General features: G+C 48.1%; 1 protein-coding gene across 1 annotated transcript in view; it reads left to right on the plus strand.

Annotated features, from left to right (window-relative positions):
- ZNF827 (zinc finger protein 827) overlaps positions 1-15,052 on the plus strand; it is a gene marked incomplete at its 3' end in the record, with an annotated part of 150,832 nt that overhangs the window by 97,495 nt on the left and 38,285 nt on the right. Inside the window, exon 8 of the mRNA XM_084245844.1 lies at positions 3,918-4,021. Coding sequence (XP_084101970.1) covers positions 3,918-4,021 — 104 coding nt within the window. The remainder of the gene's footprint in view (positions 1-3,917; positions 4,022-15,052) is intronic.

Raw genomic sequence — 15,052 nt, forward strand, 5'->3', positions numbered from 1 at the left:
CTGGGGTCCCTGCAAGGCCTGCTTAACCGACCCCAGGCCCAGGTGTCTGCTGAGAGCGGATGGGCTGAGCTCTGCAGACATGGGGAGGCGCGGGAGAAGGGGAGACGAGCAGGGGCTTGAGGAATACCGTGTCCTCACGTGCCAAGAGTGACGTGTGCCCTGTCTTCTGTCCTCAGAACAAGGCCGACGTCCCTGGAGGGCTATCCTGTTTACGCAAGCGCGCCCCACGTGAGGCGGGCTGTGAGTTCAGTGTCCCTCCCTGTCCGCTTCCTGAACCAGATGCCAGTGCAGGGTGCAGACAGGTTACTGCGCAGGTGTCTGTGTGACCATGAACTTCCTGTCTCTGCGAGCCGAGGTTTAGGATCACCTCGTGACCTCGTTACCCCAGCTCTTTGCAGCCCCAACAGCTCCACTCCCTGTTTAGGTGTCCACCTGATGGCTTCCCCAGAAAAACCCTTCCCTGCCAGGTCAGCCCACAGTCACACTGACCCTCTCACCGCCGCACGCCGTGGCTGTCCCTTCTGCAGCCCCGCACAGGCCTCTGAGCTCTCGGAGATTTGCAGCCGTAGCCAGCTTTGCAGACTGTGGTGCCCCAAGGGCCTGACACATCACTAGTGACTGTATAATTGAGGGGCAGAGGGCCCTGGCCACCGCCTGTGTGGCAAGGAGGGTGACAGTGCTCAGCACCACCCCCATCTTAGGTGGTAGGTTACAGGTAAGTCTGTGACTTACTGTCCCTCAAATCTCTGCTCTTCCTCATCTCTACCATCCGCCACCACTCTTCGGGGTTATTTTAACAATAAAATATGAATTGTGCTGTTTGCCATCCTTGAATTTATTATTGATGTTGCAGCCTCAGGAAAAAAAAAAAAAGGACAAATCTGATTGCATCACTCAGTGATTAAAACCTTTTAGTGACTTGTCATTATCCTTAGAAAAATGACTCAGATTCCTAATCGGGTTCAAAAGGCACTGAAAGGTGCCCTTTTTTTTCCCTCTTGAGCCTCATCTCATCATTCTCCCCCTTCCCAACAGGCCCTCTTCTGTTCCCTGTCGTCCTTTGATGGGGGCAAAGCTCCTGCCTCCTACACACAACTTGTATTCTCCACCCCACCCCACCCCTCTTACCTGTGCCCCAGACTAAGTAGGCAGATATCTCTGCTTTCTCTTTCAGTAAAGGCCCCTCTTGTGGCTCTTGGTATCCCCAACAGGAACTCGCCACATTTCCAGCCACACAGAGCAGAGTCAAGTTAGTGTAACTTCTATAGCTAGAGTCAGGTACCATGCAGGCCCCGGGCCTGACCTTGACCCTGTGCTATTGGGCCAAACCGTGGTGTTTCCTGTGTAAACTGTCTACTCAACACGTGGATGTCACTGTCACCTTGAACAGTCCTTTGTGGGTTTTGGAGGGGGGTGCACTCCAGACCTCTCATGGGTACCCACATGCAAGTTGTGTGGAGTTCCTCATTGAAAGTTCCTCGTCCGTATACTTAAAACCACCTCTAGATTATCGCTAATACCTGACCCAATGTAAATGCTACCTAAATAGTTGTACTGTAAGCTTTAGAGAATTAATGACAAGAAAAAAGTCTGCTCATGTTCAGTACAAACCCCACTGCATCGGGCCCAGCCACACAGTCTGAATTCCCACCTGGTCTTGGTTGAATCTGAGGGTGCAGACCTTGATGTACAAAGGGCCCAGGTGTAGAAGTTTCAGGACTCATGAGGTGAATCAAAAAATTTTACACCAGCATCCTCCAAGGTTTCTACCTCCTTAAAAGTGCCTTGATTCTAAACCATTTTCTTTAGGGAAGACTCTGGATATTAGCCTCATAACGTGACCCTGACGTTAAACTGACCCTTCAAAATCAGGTCAACTTTTTCTTCATTGATTTTATGCAAGAAAACCACACTTTGGGGCTACCGTGAGGAAACACTGATGAACGGATGCCTCCCTCTGGGTTAGACGGGCACATGGGTGAACACAGTTCGCGTGTGATGAGCACTTTTTGCCATTGTCAGCGAGGGAATGAGCCGGCCGTACAATAATCGAAGGTGGTTTAAATTCGAGAATAGCAGCCCTGCCTGGAGCAAGGCCAAGGAGCAGTCCATGGTGGGCTCCACCAGGGTCAGGGCAGAGGGGAGATGTAAAGGATCGGGCAGGGACATAGTCTGAGGTTGTAAGTGGGGACATTTTGGGGCTGGCCACGAAGTCTGTTAGTTTATTATCCTCATTGTGATTGGAGGGTAATGTCCTACCAAAGGTGGCTATGTGGAGGTCCGCTGTCAGGTCCAGCAGGTGTTCTCCTGCTGTGGTGTTGGTTTCCATAGCCTCAGCCGAAGCTCTCAGTGGCCACCACGGGGTCTCAACACGGCCTCTTGTAGACAAGATGACGCCTGCTCGACTTAACACAAGCTCCACTCCAGGCACCGTGGAAAGCACATTCCATGGACTACACCCCATCTGGCCTTCACAACATCTCCATAAGGTGTGGATGCTATTAGCATGGAATTTTACAGGGAAGTTCAACTAAGGCTCAGAGAGGTTAAACAATTTCTGCAAGGCCACACAGCCTTCGTGGTGGAGCTGGGATTTGAACTGCCTTCTCCAGCACAGGCCCTCAGTCACCAGGCTGACTGCCTTATCCTCTAAGGTGCTTTGTATCACTAGCAGGTTATGAGACATTTCGTCTAAAACGCGTCTTCCCCTTCCCAGCACCTACCAGCCTATACCTGGTTCATATTTTAAGCCTTTCAAAATTGTTTTATGTTCAAGATGTAAGTAAAAAGCATGTCATACAAAGTCTCACTCTAGCCTAGCAGCCCTGTAAAACTCTCACTATGTTTTATTTCTTAAGCGTTTGCATTTTTATCTTAATACCTCCTTTTTAATATTTAATGGCAGTAACCATAGCGTCTGGAAGGATCAGCCAATCAGAGGTGCTGGTGGGAGTTGGGGATGGGGCTGGAGGGGGAGCTGGGCCTTTCTGCCCCTCTTGGCTTCCAGCGGCAGCTGCATCTCCGAGGCTCCAGCGGGCAGACTCACCTTGCCTCCCGCGCCCCCACTGGATGGCCCCAGCCCCTGAACCCCATTCATCGCCTTTTCCCCCCCAGCCTCGGAGAGGTTGTGGTCCTCGGCTTCTTATCTCGGGGCAGCATTTCTGCCCCCGATTAAATTCCCCTGCGCATCTCATGCAGTATTCACCTGCAGTCTGCTTTGGAGGCGAGGAAGCTGGGTGCTGTGAATGGGTTAAAGCCCTCACATTAAAAACATCTGGACCTTAGTGTTCGCTGTGGCATTAGGGGCAGCCCTGGCTGGTGTCAGGTGTCCCTGGCCCTGGTTCTAGCCGGGTTACCAGGGGAACTAGAACCACTCGTGTCAGGACCTTGGTTTCATGGAAAAGAAGGTGCTCCCTGGGGTCCTATCTGGCCTCCCCACGTGCTGGCTTTAATCCCTTCATAATCAGCACAGTTCCGGGGTTCAGTCTCAGCTTCTGAGGGGGGCGACTGAAGGGTCAGGTGACAGTATTTGGGCCCACCTACCCGCCCCCCTGGTTCCCACGTGGTCGGTGGCCTGCGCTGGTTTGGGATCCACTTCACAGGACCCGGCTGGCGTTGGGTGTAGGGCTCAGCTTCCTGACTGTGGGTTTAACGATATTTTAAAGATGCTGTTTTTCAGTTTCACCTTAAATAGAAAACCAAAAGGCAGAATGCACAGATAGCCCTTGTCTGGTGTGATGTTTTCTCTTTCTGTTTTAAGCACAACCTTCTTATACTCGCTAAACACCATTTAAAAAAAAAAAGTCTCCAGCATTTGTGTGTGTGTGCGCGTGTGTGTGTAGATTGGGGGCCAGATACTCTGGGTGTCTTTAATAACCTTCATTTACTAAACCTCCCTCCCCCTCCCCCACCCCCAGCCCTTTCTTTTCAGAAGATACGTTTAGACAATCACCATTCACCTCCAATTCAAAAGACTTGCTGTCCAGCGACTCCGTGCTTCCCGGAAGAATATCAACTCCAGGTATGAAAACGGTGCTGACTCTGCTTCTGCTGTCACTTGCTTAAAGATTCCTCTCCCGCGATGTGTGAATTTGCAGAAACTCTCGGCGTAATGTGTTACAGTTACTCATACAAAGCGAGGTTTTTTGAAAGAGAAACTCAATTGAAGCAGCTACAGATGCTTATGAAAATAAAGTGTAGACAATAAGAAAGCTCTGGGTCTTTGCTGCTCGAGGAACTTGTTGTTTTGGACCTGCTGATGTTTCGTCTGTGTTGTGAATTTTCTTTTTCTTTGAAGTAATGATGTCCAACCCGCAAATGATTTGCTGTACGTGATGTGGGCCAGGAAGGTCTCGGCTGTGGGCGGGGAGAACACGCATCCCCAGCAGGCAGGGTCATGACCCCTGGGGGCAGGGTGGGCTGCCACTGAGACCCTTTTGGGTTCCCTGGAAGCATCACAGCCCATTGGGGTCTTGCCACCAGGATTTGGCCTCTCTTGTTAGAGCATCTACATATATTTATCTAGAGCTCCCTTTTACCATCGCAGCTTCAGAACAGATGTTCTCATCCACTCTCGCTTTCTCATCTCTCCAGAATGAAGAGATGTGTTCGCAGCCCCCTTATCAACAACATGGCCACCCCTCATGACTGTAACCCATTCTGCCTTCCAGCCCCCCAGTCCCACCCCAAAGCCAGTCCTGATGTCCTTGCCTTCCTTCCCGGCTGTCCAGGGAATTCCAGAAGTTCTCAGTGGCCCCCACACCCATGCATTTATCCAGAAGTGTGATGGGGGCCAAGGCTGCATGTGTGCAGGGGGTGCTTATAGCAGGACGGGTGGCTGGAAATCCTGCAAGAGTAAGTCCAGGTGCCTCCCCACCCCCAGGCCCCCGTGTCATAGACCATAATGTGTGGGAGCAGAGAGGTTTCCTTTATCACTCCAGCCAGAACCAGGCAGTTCTGTGCGTGAACCAGTGCAGAACCATGGTGGGATGTATTAGGGGACTCATCACAACAGAGCAAGCATGCCATGCAGCTGGCAGTAACAGGGGTGGCCGTGGACCACTAAGACTAGGTCCAGGAGACCACTGGTCGGCAGTCACAGGCGTGGGTGTGCAGTAGGTGAAGGCCATTCTGCAGAGGGAAGGTCTGGGTGGTTTTCACCCAAATCAGGAGCAGGCTTTGGAGACCCCAGGGCACGCAGTCAAATTGACTTAATCCAGCTTCTAGAATTATGCTGGTTTTCAGAAGTATATTATCAGGACCACCCAATAATTTTAATTTGGGCTTATTCCTGGGCCAGCCAGGCTTCGATTTACCCTCGTCTCTGTTTATCAGTGTCTCTGGAAACAAGTAGTTGCTATTTTAATCGATAATGTAAGTCTCTCTGTCTCAGTTGCCTCCACCTACCTCTCCATCGGTCAGGGTCATTGCAATACTCACAACATGGACTAGAGATCTGAGCACTTTGCAAAGCAGAAAGAATCGGGGAGCATCTGATGAAATGGCATCTTGGGGTGTCCTCGGTCGCTGGAAGGGGCTTGTGACAAATAGTGGGGAAAGGCAGTTCTTTGTCACCCTTTAGTCTCGTGATGGCCAGATCTATTTCTTCTCATCTCCAAAGAGTCTGGGTACCTGCGTGGTCTCTCTATTCAAACGCCATAAATAACGTGCTTACACAAAAACACATTACATAATCCTGGTTCTAGGGGTGGAAAGAAATTCTGCTTAGTTGATGTCTTCATTCTCAAGCAGGGGCTATTTGAACTAGTGTTTACTTCCCACAGTGTCATCTTGAATAGCCGTCTCCCTGGTCCCCACATTATCGCCCTGCTGTTAAGTTGATGGATTGTGACTTTCTAATGTTAAAATAACTGCCTAGGAATTGCCTGTCCGACTGCTGTGACCCACACAGCCAGCGTCCCGTGATGTATATACAAAGCCTGCATTGGCTTAATGCTTGGCCTGGCTGTATTTTAAGAAAGGCTTATTGGTCAAGTTACAGCACGACCTCAAAGAGTGATATCAGTATGTTTAACTGTGTTTAAACTGGGTTTTACTGCAACTTGCTTGTTAGACTTAAAAATTACAGATTAAATAAATCACACTTAAAAGGATAACTTCTTTTGGGGAAGAGGTCAGCATCACTGGGATTTTCAAAATATAAATCCACTCTTTTGAAGGATCCTCAATCTCTGTACTTCAAAAAAAAAAAAAGGCAGTGGATAAACAAAATTGACCATATTTACATTTTGCTAAATAAACAACTTCAAAAGGACTTTTTAAAAAAAAACAAGCAAGGTGAAAATACTTTGGAAAGGGACTTAGAATTAGGAAAGCTAAAGTGATAAGAAACGGTGTGATCGTGAAATTCTATAATCCAAAGGCAAGGGTGGTTAGGAAAGCCTCAGTGATTTGAACTGGTTGGGGAGAATACCAGTGGCGATTAACACAAGATTTCAGTGTGGCGACTTTTCAAGAAAATATTTCTTTCGAGTCTAGAAAGTGATAACTGACAAATATAGACCGTCTACAGCTTCCTTACGCACAACTCTGAAATCAAACAAACTACCAACCAAAAATTTTTGGAATCAGTTCCTGGGTGACAAAACCTGATGGACTACTTCCAGTCTATGTGCCCCATCGAGGGTGAAGGTCATACATCTCGTCGCAGAATACCTATGTGCTGCTGCTGCTGGTCCACTGGAATGTTTCGTAGGCTGTGTCTTAGTAGGCTGTTATCCCGAAATCAGGAGAAATGTGAATTCCAAAATACATCTGCCCCCAGGGTCTCAGCAAGCTACCTTTCCACCAGTTCTCTGGTAAAATGAAGTGCTGAGAGCAAGTACTTAAGGCTTTAAGGATTGAGGGCTTTAAGGATTTGTATATGAGTCATGGATTCTTCTAGAATTTTTTGGAAGGCCCAGTGGGCAGCAGAGTGCTGAATCATTGGAGAGGACAGGGCAAGAAAGAGGAGCCCAGTGGGGTTGGTCTGGTCTGGGATCAGCATTATTCAGAGGCTGAGCTAGAGGGAACAGGAGGGGAGGGGAGAGGCAGACCAAGGCGAGTTAAAGGGTTTGGGACACTGATTAGCTTTGCTATAAACAGGTTGAATTAGGGAATGATTCAGACCTGGGGAAGCCAGGAAGGAAGACAGCTGGCTTTAGTGACTAGGCAGAAAATAATTTGTTGTTAGTATATATATAAAAGCCTTGGAGTCCTTAGAAATCTTCTCTCGGATAGTTTAAACGGTACCATTAAAATATTATTTCTCCTCTTTATTTACTTAGCAAACCTCTTCTTTCCACAGATAATGCAAAACTAAATGTCAGCCCAGAGAATCATCTTAGATCCCTGATGAGTGGAGACCATAATTAATGAGGTTTTCTGTGCCTAGTTCCAATCTAAGAAAGTCCTGGCAAGTGCTGTACACCCATGGCCTTACTTCAGCAGGGTACATTGAGAGGTACTTATGCACCTTCCAGCAATGGGATAGAGTTCTCTCCCAGAGGCCCTTGGACTCAGACCCTGGGGCAATGAAGCCCTGGCAGGTCCAGGACTCTGTGCCTGGGCTGCACCTGTGTTCAAGCCTGCAAGAATGAGGCAGCAGTGTGGGGACTGCAAAGTGGGAGCCGTAGGGAGAACGGTGGGCTGAAGAGAGCTCAAGGACAGCACAGTTAGCTGGGCATTGCCTTCAGTAGGTGGGATCTGAGACACAGCCGCCACCATCCCAGAGAGACAGAATAAGCCGAGCACCTCCCAGTGCCCTGACTTGCGTGTTGCCACTCTTTCTAGACTGACTTTCCTGAGAACTGAAGAATACTCTTTCTTCAAGAGCCAAGACCTAACATTTTTATTTGCTGGGAATGGCTGAAGCCAAGGGAACACAACACCAGGAGCCCTTAGTCCATGATGAGTTAAGAGCTGCTGTCACCTTCCGCTGGAGGGATATGGAGACAAAATCTCCTGAAAGCAGTGTAAAGAGACCGAGCCTATTGCTAGAGGTGGTTTTATAAACTGGAGGAGCTTTGGATTAAAGGGGAGCTAGAAATTATAGCCCATGTGTAATTGAATGTGCTTGGTCTAATTTATACTTGTCGCACTCTGTAAAAGATGGACGTGAAGAGAGTGTGTGAGGTTAGCGTGTTTCCGGCACCGGTGACCCTGCGTGAAGGTGGCCCATTACCACGGACCTGGGCTATTTACGTTGCCCATCACCCTTCCCTCAGCCAGGCTGCTAAGGGAAGTTATGTCTTAGTGCTGCTTTTGAACAACGTGGAGCTTCAGTTCTGTTTTATTATGATTTCCAAGTCACTCTGTTTGCTCTGAATGAAGGCAGGAAAACAAAAACACAACCAGAGCGGGTGTGAAGGAAAATGTGGGTCTCCATGGAATTCTTTCAGAGTTTGGAGTCACTGATGCTTCTGTTTGTGACTTCAGACACCGCCTAGAGCTAGACAATACAAAACATATCGGCAATTATGTCTGTAAATCCCCAGCCCCATTTTCTGCTAACTTCCCTTGAAAAGGACTTTTTGCTGTTACTGTTGCTTATAATGCACAAACAAGAAGAGAGCACAGGGGAAATTTGGTTCCTTTCAGGACTTGATATGCTAATCAGGACTCAATGTTAAATAAGGCGAGTTTGGAATTGTCTGCCTGGTCCCCAAGCCGAGTCTTGATCCATTTCCCTCTCTCTGTGCTGCCCATCCCTGTAATACAGGTGGGACCATGTCACACACTCTTCTGAAATCTAAATGATGCCACCCGCTGCCAGCTCAGCCTGCCACACGGCTGGCCACGTAGCAATGAGCTCTTGCAAACACAGAGCTTAAAAGATGCATCGTGAGTGTGTGTGTGTATGTGTGTGTGTGTGTGTGTGTGTGATTTTCCTTTCTATTAAGACTTCCCAAGTCGAGGGAGACAGACAGACAGAGAGAGACGAGGGGGTTAAAGAGACAGACAGAACTGTCTTGGATTATAGCAACGTGTTTGCTTCAGTCCTGTCTTCAAACACAGCAGATTCTTTTTTGAATTCAGACTAAGTCACAGATGAACAATAGGACATTAGTTGTTGGTGGTGTCTGTCATGGTGTAGCTTAGGCTATTCTCTGATGAAATAAGTGCATTCTGTACAGAGAAGTTATCAAGGACTTACTGAACTGCCAGGCACACGGCCTGGGTCACCTCCCTTAATTCTGGAAACAACTCACGGAGGCAAAGGGATGACGTTCTGTTTATAGGTGATCAAGTGGAGGTTCAGAGAGTTTCAGACCTTTTCTCCAGCTTGATGGAGATAGAGTTGACATACTGTATTGGGTTAGCTTAAGGTCTATAATAATGATCTGACATAGATATGCAGCAAAGTGATCACCGCGTTAAGTGTAGTTAAGAGCCACCTCCGCCCAGTTGCTCATTGTTTCCTTGTGATGAGAACTTTTAAGACCTGCTGCCTGGCAGTTTTCAAACAGACACCAGCGTCTCCATGTGTGCGCGGCACCAGAGCCTTAGTCCCTTTACTTGGAAGCCTGTACCTTTTCCAGAGGGATTTGTGCGAAGCCATACCGCTGGCAGCGGAGACAGAATTCAAACCCGGTGCATTTTCTCTCCTCCCGCCCTGTCGCCCACTGGAGTCCGATGGTGTGTTGCCAGCCATGCTTGGAAGGGGCGCGCCTCCCCTGCTTGCCCACACACACCCCCAGCAGTTGACATTTGAGCAATTACTGAGGGGTTGGCTTCTTTCATTAGGAATAAAAGCTAGTCCTTTAGACAACGTATTTCCAGTCATATGCCAGATAAGAATGTCCTGTTTCTTAATACAATTCTAACTTTGCCTTCTTTTCTTCCTTTCCTGTTTTGCTATCTGGGCATCAGGCTTGCTTGGAATGTTTCCTTCTGCTAAGAAAGTGAATGAACAGTTCTTTTTTTTTTTCATTCAGTCATCTTTAAAAGATGGTCTGAGCTGTAGAAATAGTGCATGGAACTGTACTGGTTAAATAAAGCGAGGGCTCGGAGCTGGTGGTGATCTAGGGAACCGCTCCAGGCTGGGGGTGGGGGAATCAGGCCTCGTGCTCGCCCACTCTCCAGCAGAGCGAGACTAGGCCGCCTGCAGGCTTCCTCGCACGCCCACTTTTCCAGAAGCTCTATTCTCTGTCAGGATACTGAGACTTCAGCCCAGGGATCTTTGTTTTCTTCATAGTGCCAAGTCTACATGCAGGTTCAGGGCAAGTGAGAGTGTGGGCTGAGGGTCTTGACCCCTGACATCCCCCCGCCCCCAAACCAAGAGAGGTAGAAGGAGCAAGTCGCTGTAAGTCATCTGAAACACACCTTATTGGGGATGTGGGGGGGGTGGCGGGGGGGGCAGGGAAGGCCGTGGAAAGCTGGGGTGTGTTCAGTCCGCTGGATTCGCGTGTCGTGGTTTGAAGGTTCCCCAGGCTGTGGACTTGACGGCATTTCTGCATTTGTGTTCGTCAGAGTCAGTGATCAGCTGCCTCGTGACAAGCAGGTGGTTCTAGATGCCAAGTGGTCACACCCAGGCTGGCACCACGTGTCACCCATGTCCGAGACCTCGCCTCTGTGGGGGGCAAGGCTGGCTGTTGCGGGCACACAGCCTTGGACAGCGAGGAGATGCTGGTGGCGTGTGGGTTGTTTCTCTGGCTCCTGTGGGGCTTCCAATTTGGGAAGCTTGACATCCTGCTCCTCGCGCAGCCCCTGGAGCATTTGCGGGAGACGCGTTAAGGGCTGTCTCGCTGCTTACTCCAGGGAGACGACTCGCTGTGACGGATTTTCCTGACACACATGATGTTACTAGAGGCTAAAAATGAGGTGCTCGCAACTAACTCCAATCTGTCCCTCACCAGCCTCATACAGTCTGGGTCAGAGTGTTGTGAATTCCGAAGGGGAGCTGTTGGCTCCTTCAAGAACGCTTTGTGGAGAAAGTCTTCTCTGCACCGTCAGCACCGTGTCCAAGTTAGCCCTCGAAACTCGACGGAATCAGGCATGAGGCCATATCCCTGACATTTAGGCATTGTTATAAGCCAGTGTTCCTGCCATGAACAAAATAAATGTTTCCAAATGAGTGAATGAATGAAACTCATTGAGTCTCTGCTCACCAACACGTGTGGGTTCATGCACTGAAATGTGGGTGCACTTTTTAAAAGGATGCTGTTGTTTCCAAAGAAGACATTTAAAGCCCCGGCTGGCTTGAGGACTTTGGTCTCAAGCACAGGTGACCCCCAGCCACTTGGACCCTGGCCCGCTGTCACTGAACCCCTGCGGAGACCTCGGGCTGCCTTGAAAACCACTGGCCGACGAGAGGCCAGATTCTTGAGGGCGCGTGCTGGTGATGGACAGGATCTGTTTGAAAATTGCGATGTGGTGACCCTGGCTTCGGCTTGGGACTGGCTAATTCAATCTACAAGGCCTTTTCTGTATATACAATATGTTCTTCCATCCCTCCACTATCAAAAATACATATTCTCATTTCATGCAATTTCTTCTTTGTGCTTATTCCTGTTCAGGGCAGCAACTGCCCTCCGGTAACCAGCGTGGGAAAAAAAAAAAAGAAAAGCCATTCCGCTCACAGCCTAGACATCTATTCTCATTCAGACCAACTCATTCTGTATTCCCATATGTCTGGCAAGCGGGTGCCTCTGTGCTAAGAAAGACACCCCCACATCACACTCAGCCCTTCCTTGATGGAGTTATTTAGCTAAGGACTTCATTTTTTGCCTGTTTGCACCGGTTCCTTTACAAGGCACTTAGCATTTCTATTCTCAAAGTATCACCCAGAAGAGAGAGATGCGAACTAGAAGCACACAAGTATGACCCGCTTTTTAAAGGGGGGTATCGTTTCCAAAGGGGGAATTTAATCCCCCCCCCCGCTTGAGGACGATGTTCGGTTGAATGATCTTCCATTCATTGCACCATCCAGTGGGGTTCATCGCACCCAGGTCCCCAGAGCTCTTGAAATGCAACAGGTCCCAAAGCACATGTCTGACCCCCTACCTCCCACTGCCCTCACACCTCCCCACCTAAATTAGTTAATTAACTAACTAGTTAATTAAAACCCTCCTTTCTCCCTGCTTTTTTTGCCTAAGTGGAGAGCATAATAAACGTCCTCACCCACCATGGCACAAACCAGAAGTTTGGACATCGTTTGTTGGGGTCCCCCCCAAGCAGATGCTGAGACAATGATTTGAATGCAGAGGTGTTTTTCAGGAGGTGAGAGCAAGACATACCAGGAGGGGATAGGGAAGCCAGCCAGGGAGAGGAAGGCAGCTGATAAAGGAACGTTAGCAGACAGGTTACCTACCAGGGAGGTTGATGTCACTGGGGAGCCTGTGGCAAGGAAGACACACCCCTCGGAGCTCCCCAGGACAGGAGAGAGCTGGGTCTTTATGCAATCACTCAGATTCACGCTGCTCCTGGGAGAATCAACTCCCCACCTACCAGGCAGGTGGGCGTAGCGGGCTTCACTGACCAGAGAAAGCCCTTGGGTGCTGGTGGTGGGAGGGCAGGCCCAGAAGCAGTAAAGGCCAGGGGCTGTCTGGGGGGGTGGGTAGGGCAGGAACACAGTACTCGCTGCGTCATCTGTCACTGTGACCTCTTCTTCAGCCTTCACTTCTCTCATTAGTTACCTTGGCGTCCTGTATCGATTCTTCCGTCTAGGTCTCTCTTAAATGCATTCTTTTCTTTCAATGCCAACTGCCAATAACTTGACTCAAGTCTCCATCATTAGCTCTCTTGAGTATAACCTCTGGGTGGTCCTCCTATCTGCAGGGTCACCCCTTCCATGCCCATCTCTCCATCCCGCAGCCAGACAGAGCTTTGGAAAAGGCAGATCTCATCCTGTCACTCCGGCCCTGGTGGCTTCCTGCCCTATCAGATGAAGTCTAAATGCCCAGTGCAGCCCATGCCCTGCTCCCCGGACACCTCTCCTCATACCCGATAGTCTCTTCTTCCTCCAGAAGTCATTCCCTGCCACTCCAAGGCTGGGTTAGATGCCGGCCTTTGGTCTCCTGGGATACTTAAAATTTCTTTTACTCACCAGTCTTCTTGCTCTGAGATCCCAGTGGATAATCACCGCAGCAGCCAGCACCTAGAGTAGCAATTCAATACATCTTGGATGAAAGTATATAGTTGAAAAACTTTTTTGGGAAAATTAGTGTTCACTGTTTTAAAGAGAGTGCTGCTAGGACTTTGATGATAACATGTTTATTTCTAACAACAGGTTGTAAAAGGAAGCCCTTCATAAATGGAAGCCTTGCAATCAGCCTTTCTAAGTACAGTGGGTCTCGATCTGGCGCCAGTGGCACATGCCCATGTTTAGAATTAAATGGTTTGGCTTGACAGGAGGAAGATCACAAGGCTGTTGTATTCATTTTTTCACCTTTGATATAGATCTAACTATAAAAACCACTAAATAAACTCTTAATTTCTGAGGGCAGAGCAGGGAAGATAGAGTCTGAGAAGACTCTATGGTTTAATGTGAAGTCCAATATTTGAATTAATGTGAAAACCCAATATTGATTTTCACATGGAATAATCAAGTTCTAAGATAGATAATTCCCTCTGTCATTAGTCTCATATTAAAAACTATTAGAATTATTTTTTAATAGAATTTTTTTCCATTCATGAGCCAACCACTTTATCAAATGAACTTCTCTTGTAATGGCAACTATTTTTATTGAAGATCAGTATTACATTTTCATCCAAATAAGGCAAATGTTCACATAGGCCTCTCCATTGACATAAGTAGCGACCTTTGTGTGAGGCAGATTTGAATTCAGGTCTTCCTCTCTCTCTGAAATTTGGGCAAACCATTTCTTTCACATCATTAAAAAGTTACACCTGGCTTTTCCTCTTGCTGGGGAAAACATGTCTCTCAGATCTAATAGTTCCTCAAATGTTTCCCACAGGAGGGAGGAAAAGTCTTCTCCAGCCATCAGGCTACCTGCTCCATGACCTCATGCCTTTCTCCTCACCTTTACAAGAAACAACAGCAATTGGCTCGCTGGGGTTGGGATTACATCCCCACCATACAACTCACTCTCTTTCCAGCCACCTAGACCCACAAATGCCTTTGCCTTCCACCTCACCCCAATTTTTTCCTTCCCTTATTCTACTCCGAGCCAGTGTGGGGCTTGAGGTAGGACTTGCCACTAAATACTCCACTAAACACCTAGAGGAGAAATGAACCCCTTGATTCACAGAGAAATACAACATCCCCTGTTATTTTGATAAGTTTTGACCCTGACATCCCCGCTTTAGCAACTTAACCTACAAATCGGCTTGAGCAAGCAACCTACAAGGGTGTGAGGACGGGGCAAGGAAGCACTTTGCTGCATAAAGATCTGAAAACAGATGAAATAATCCTGGGATAGAGAACTGGTCAAATGAACCACAGGATGTTCGATAGAAAACTCCACAGCCATTCTGAAAGAATAAAGGAGGTCTGTAGAAATTGATTTGAAAAGATGTCCAAGATACAGTGTTAGATCTAAAAATGAAAAACAAAAACAAAAAACGGGGTGCAGAGCACATGTGTGACATGACCCCATTTATGCTCAACAAAAAAAGAGGTGGGACGTGTGGGGTGGGTACCGTAGGCTTGTGTGGGCAGCGATATCTCACCAGGTCAGCTGTTCGCAGGGATTACCAGAAGTGAGAAGGACGAGGATCCGGAGGACAGGGGTAGAAGTGCCATTTTCTTTTTCAGCTTGTGTCCTCTGTGCTATTTATTGTTCGTGTGCATTCCTTTGCATTATTCTTATAATTTTTAAAAGTTAAAAAGCCAAGCGGGGGACCTATGTGTTCAAATCACTTTTAAAAAATTTGTCATTTGTATAGATGGTGACTTGGAGCCTTAATGAATAATCTGTAAATTAAGTGAAGTAAAGGCATACATGAAGCATGGATTCTTAGCTGTCTTCCTTCAGGGAGCTCCTCCAGCTTGAAGCCAGAGTTAAATGAGTTTTTCATGCAGTTCAGGTCATGAGAATATAAAGCAGATTGCAAAGCCACGCAAGTGGTGTGATTCCATGGTTTGTAAAAA

The sequence above is a fragment of the Talpa europaea genome (genome assembly GCF_964194135.1).
Source record: "Talpa europaea genome assembly, chromosome: 10".
Lineage (NCBI taxonomy): Eukaryota > Metazoa > Chordata > Mammalia > Eulipotyphla > Talpidae > Talpa > Talpa europaea.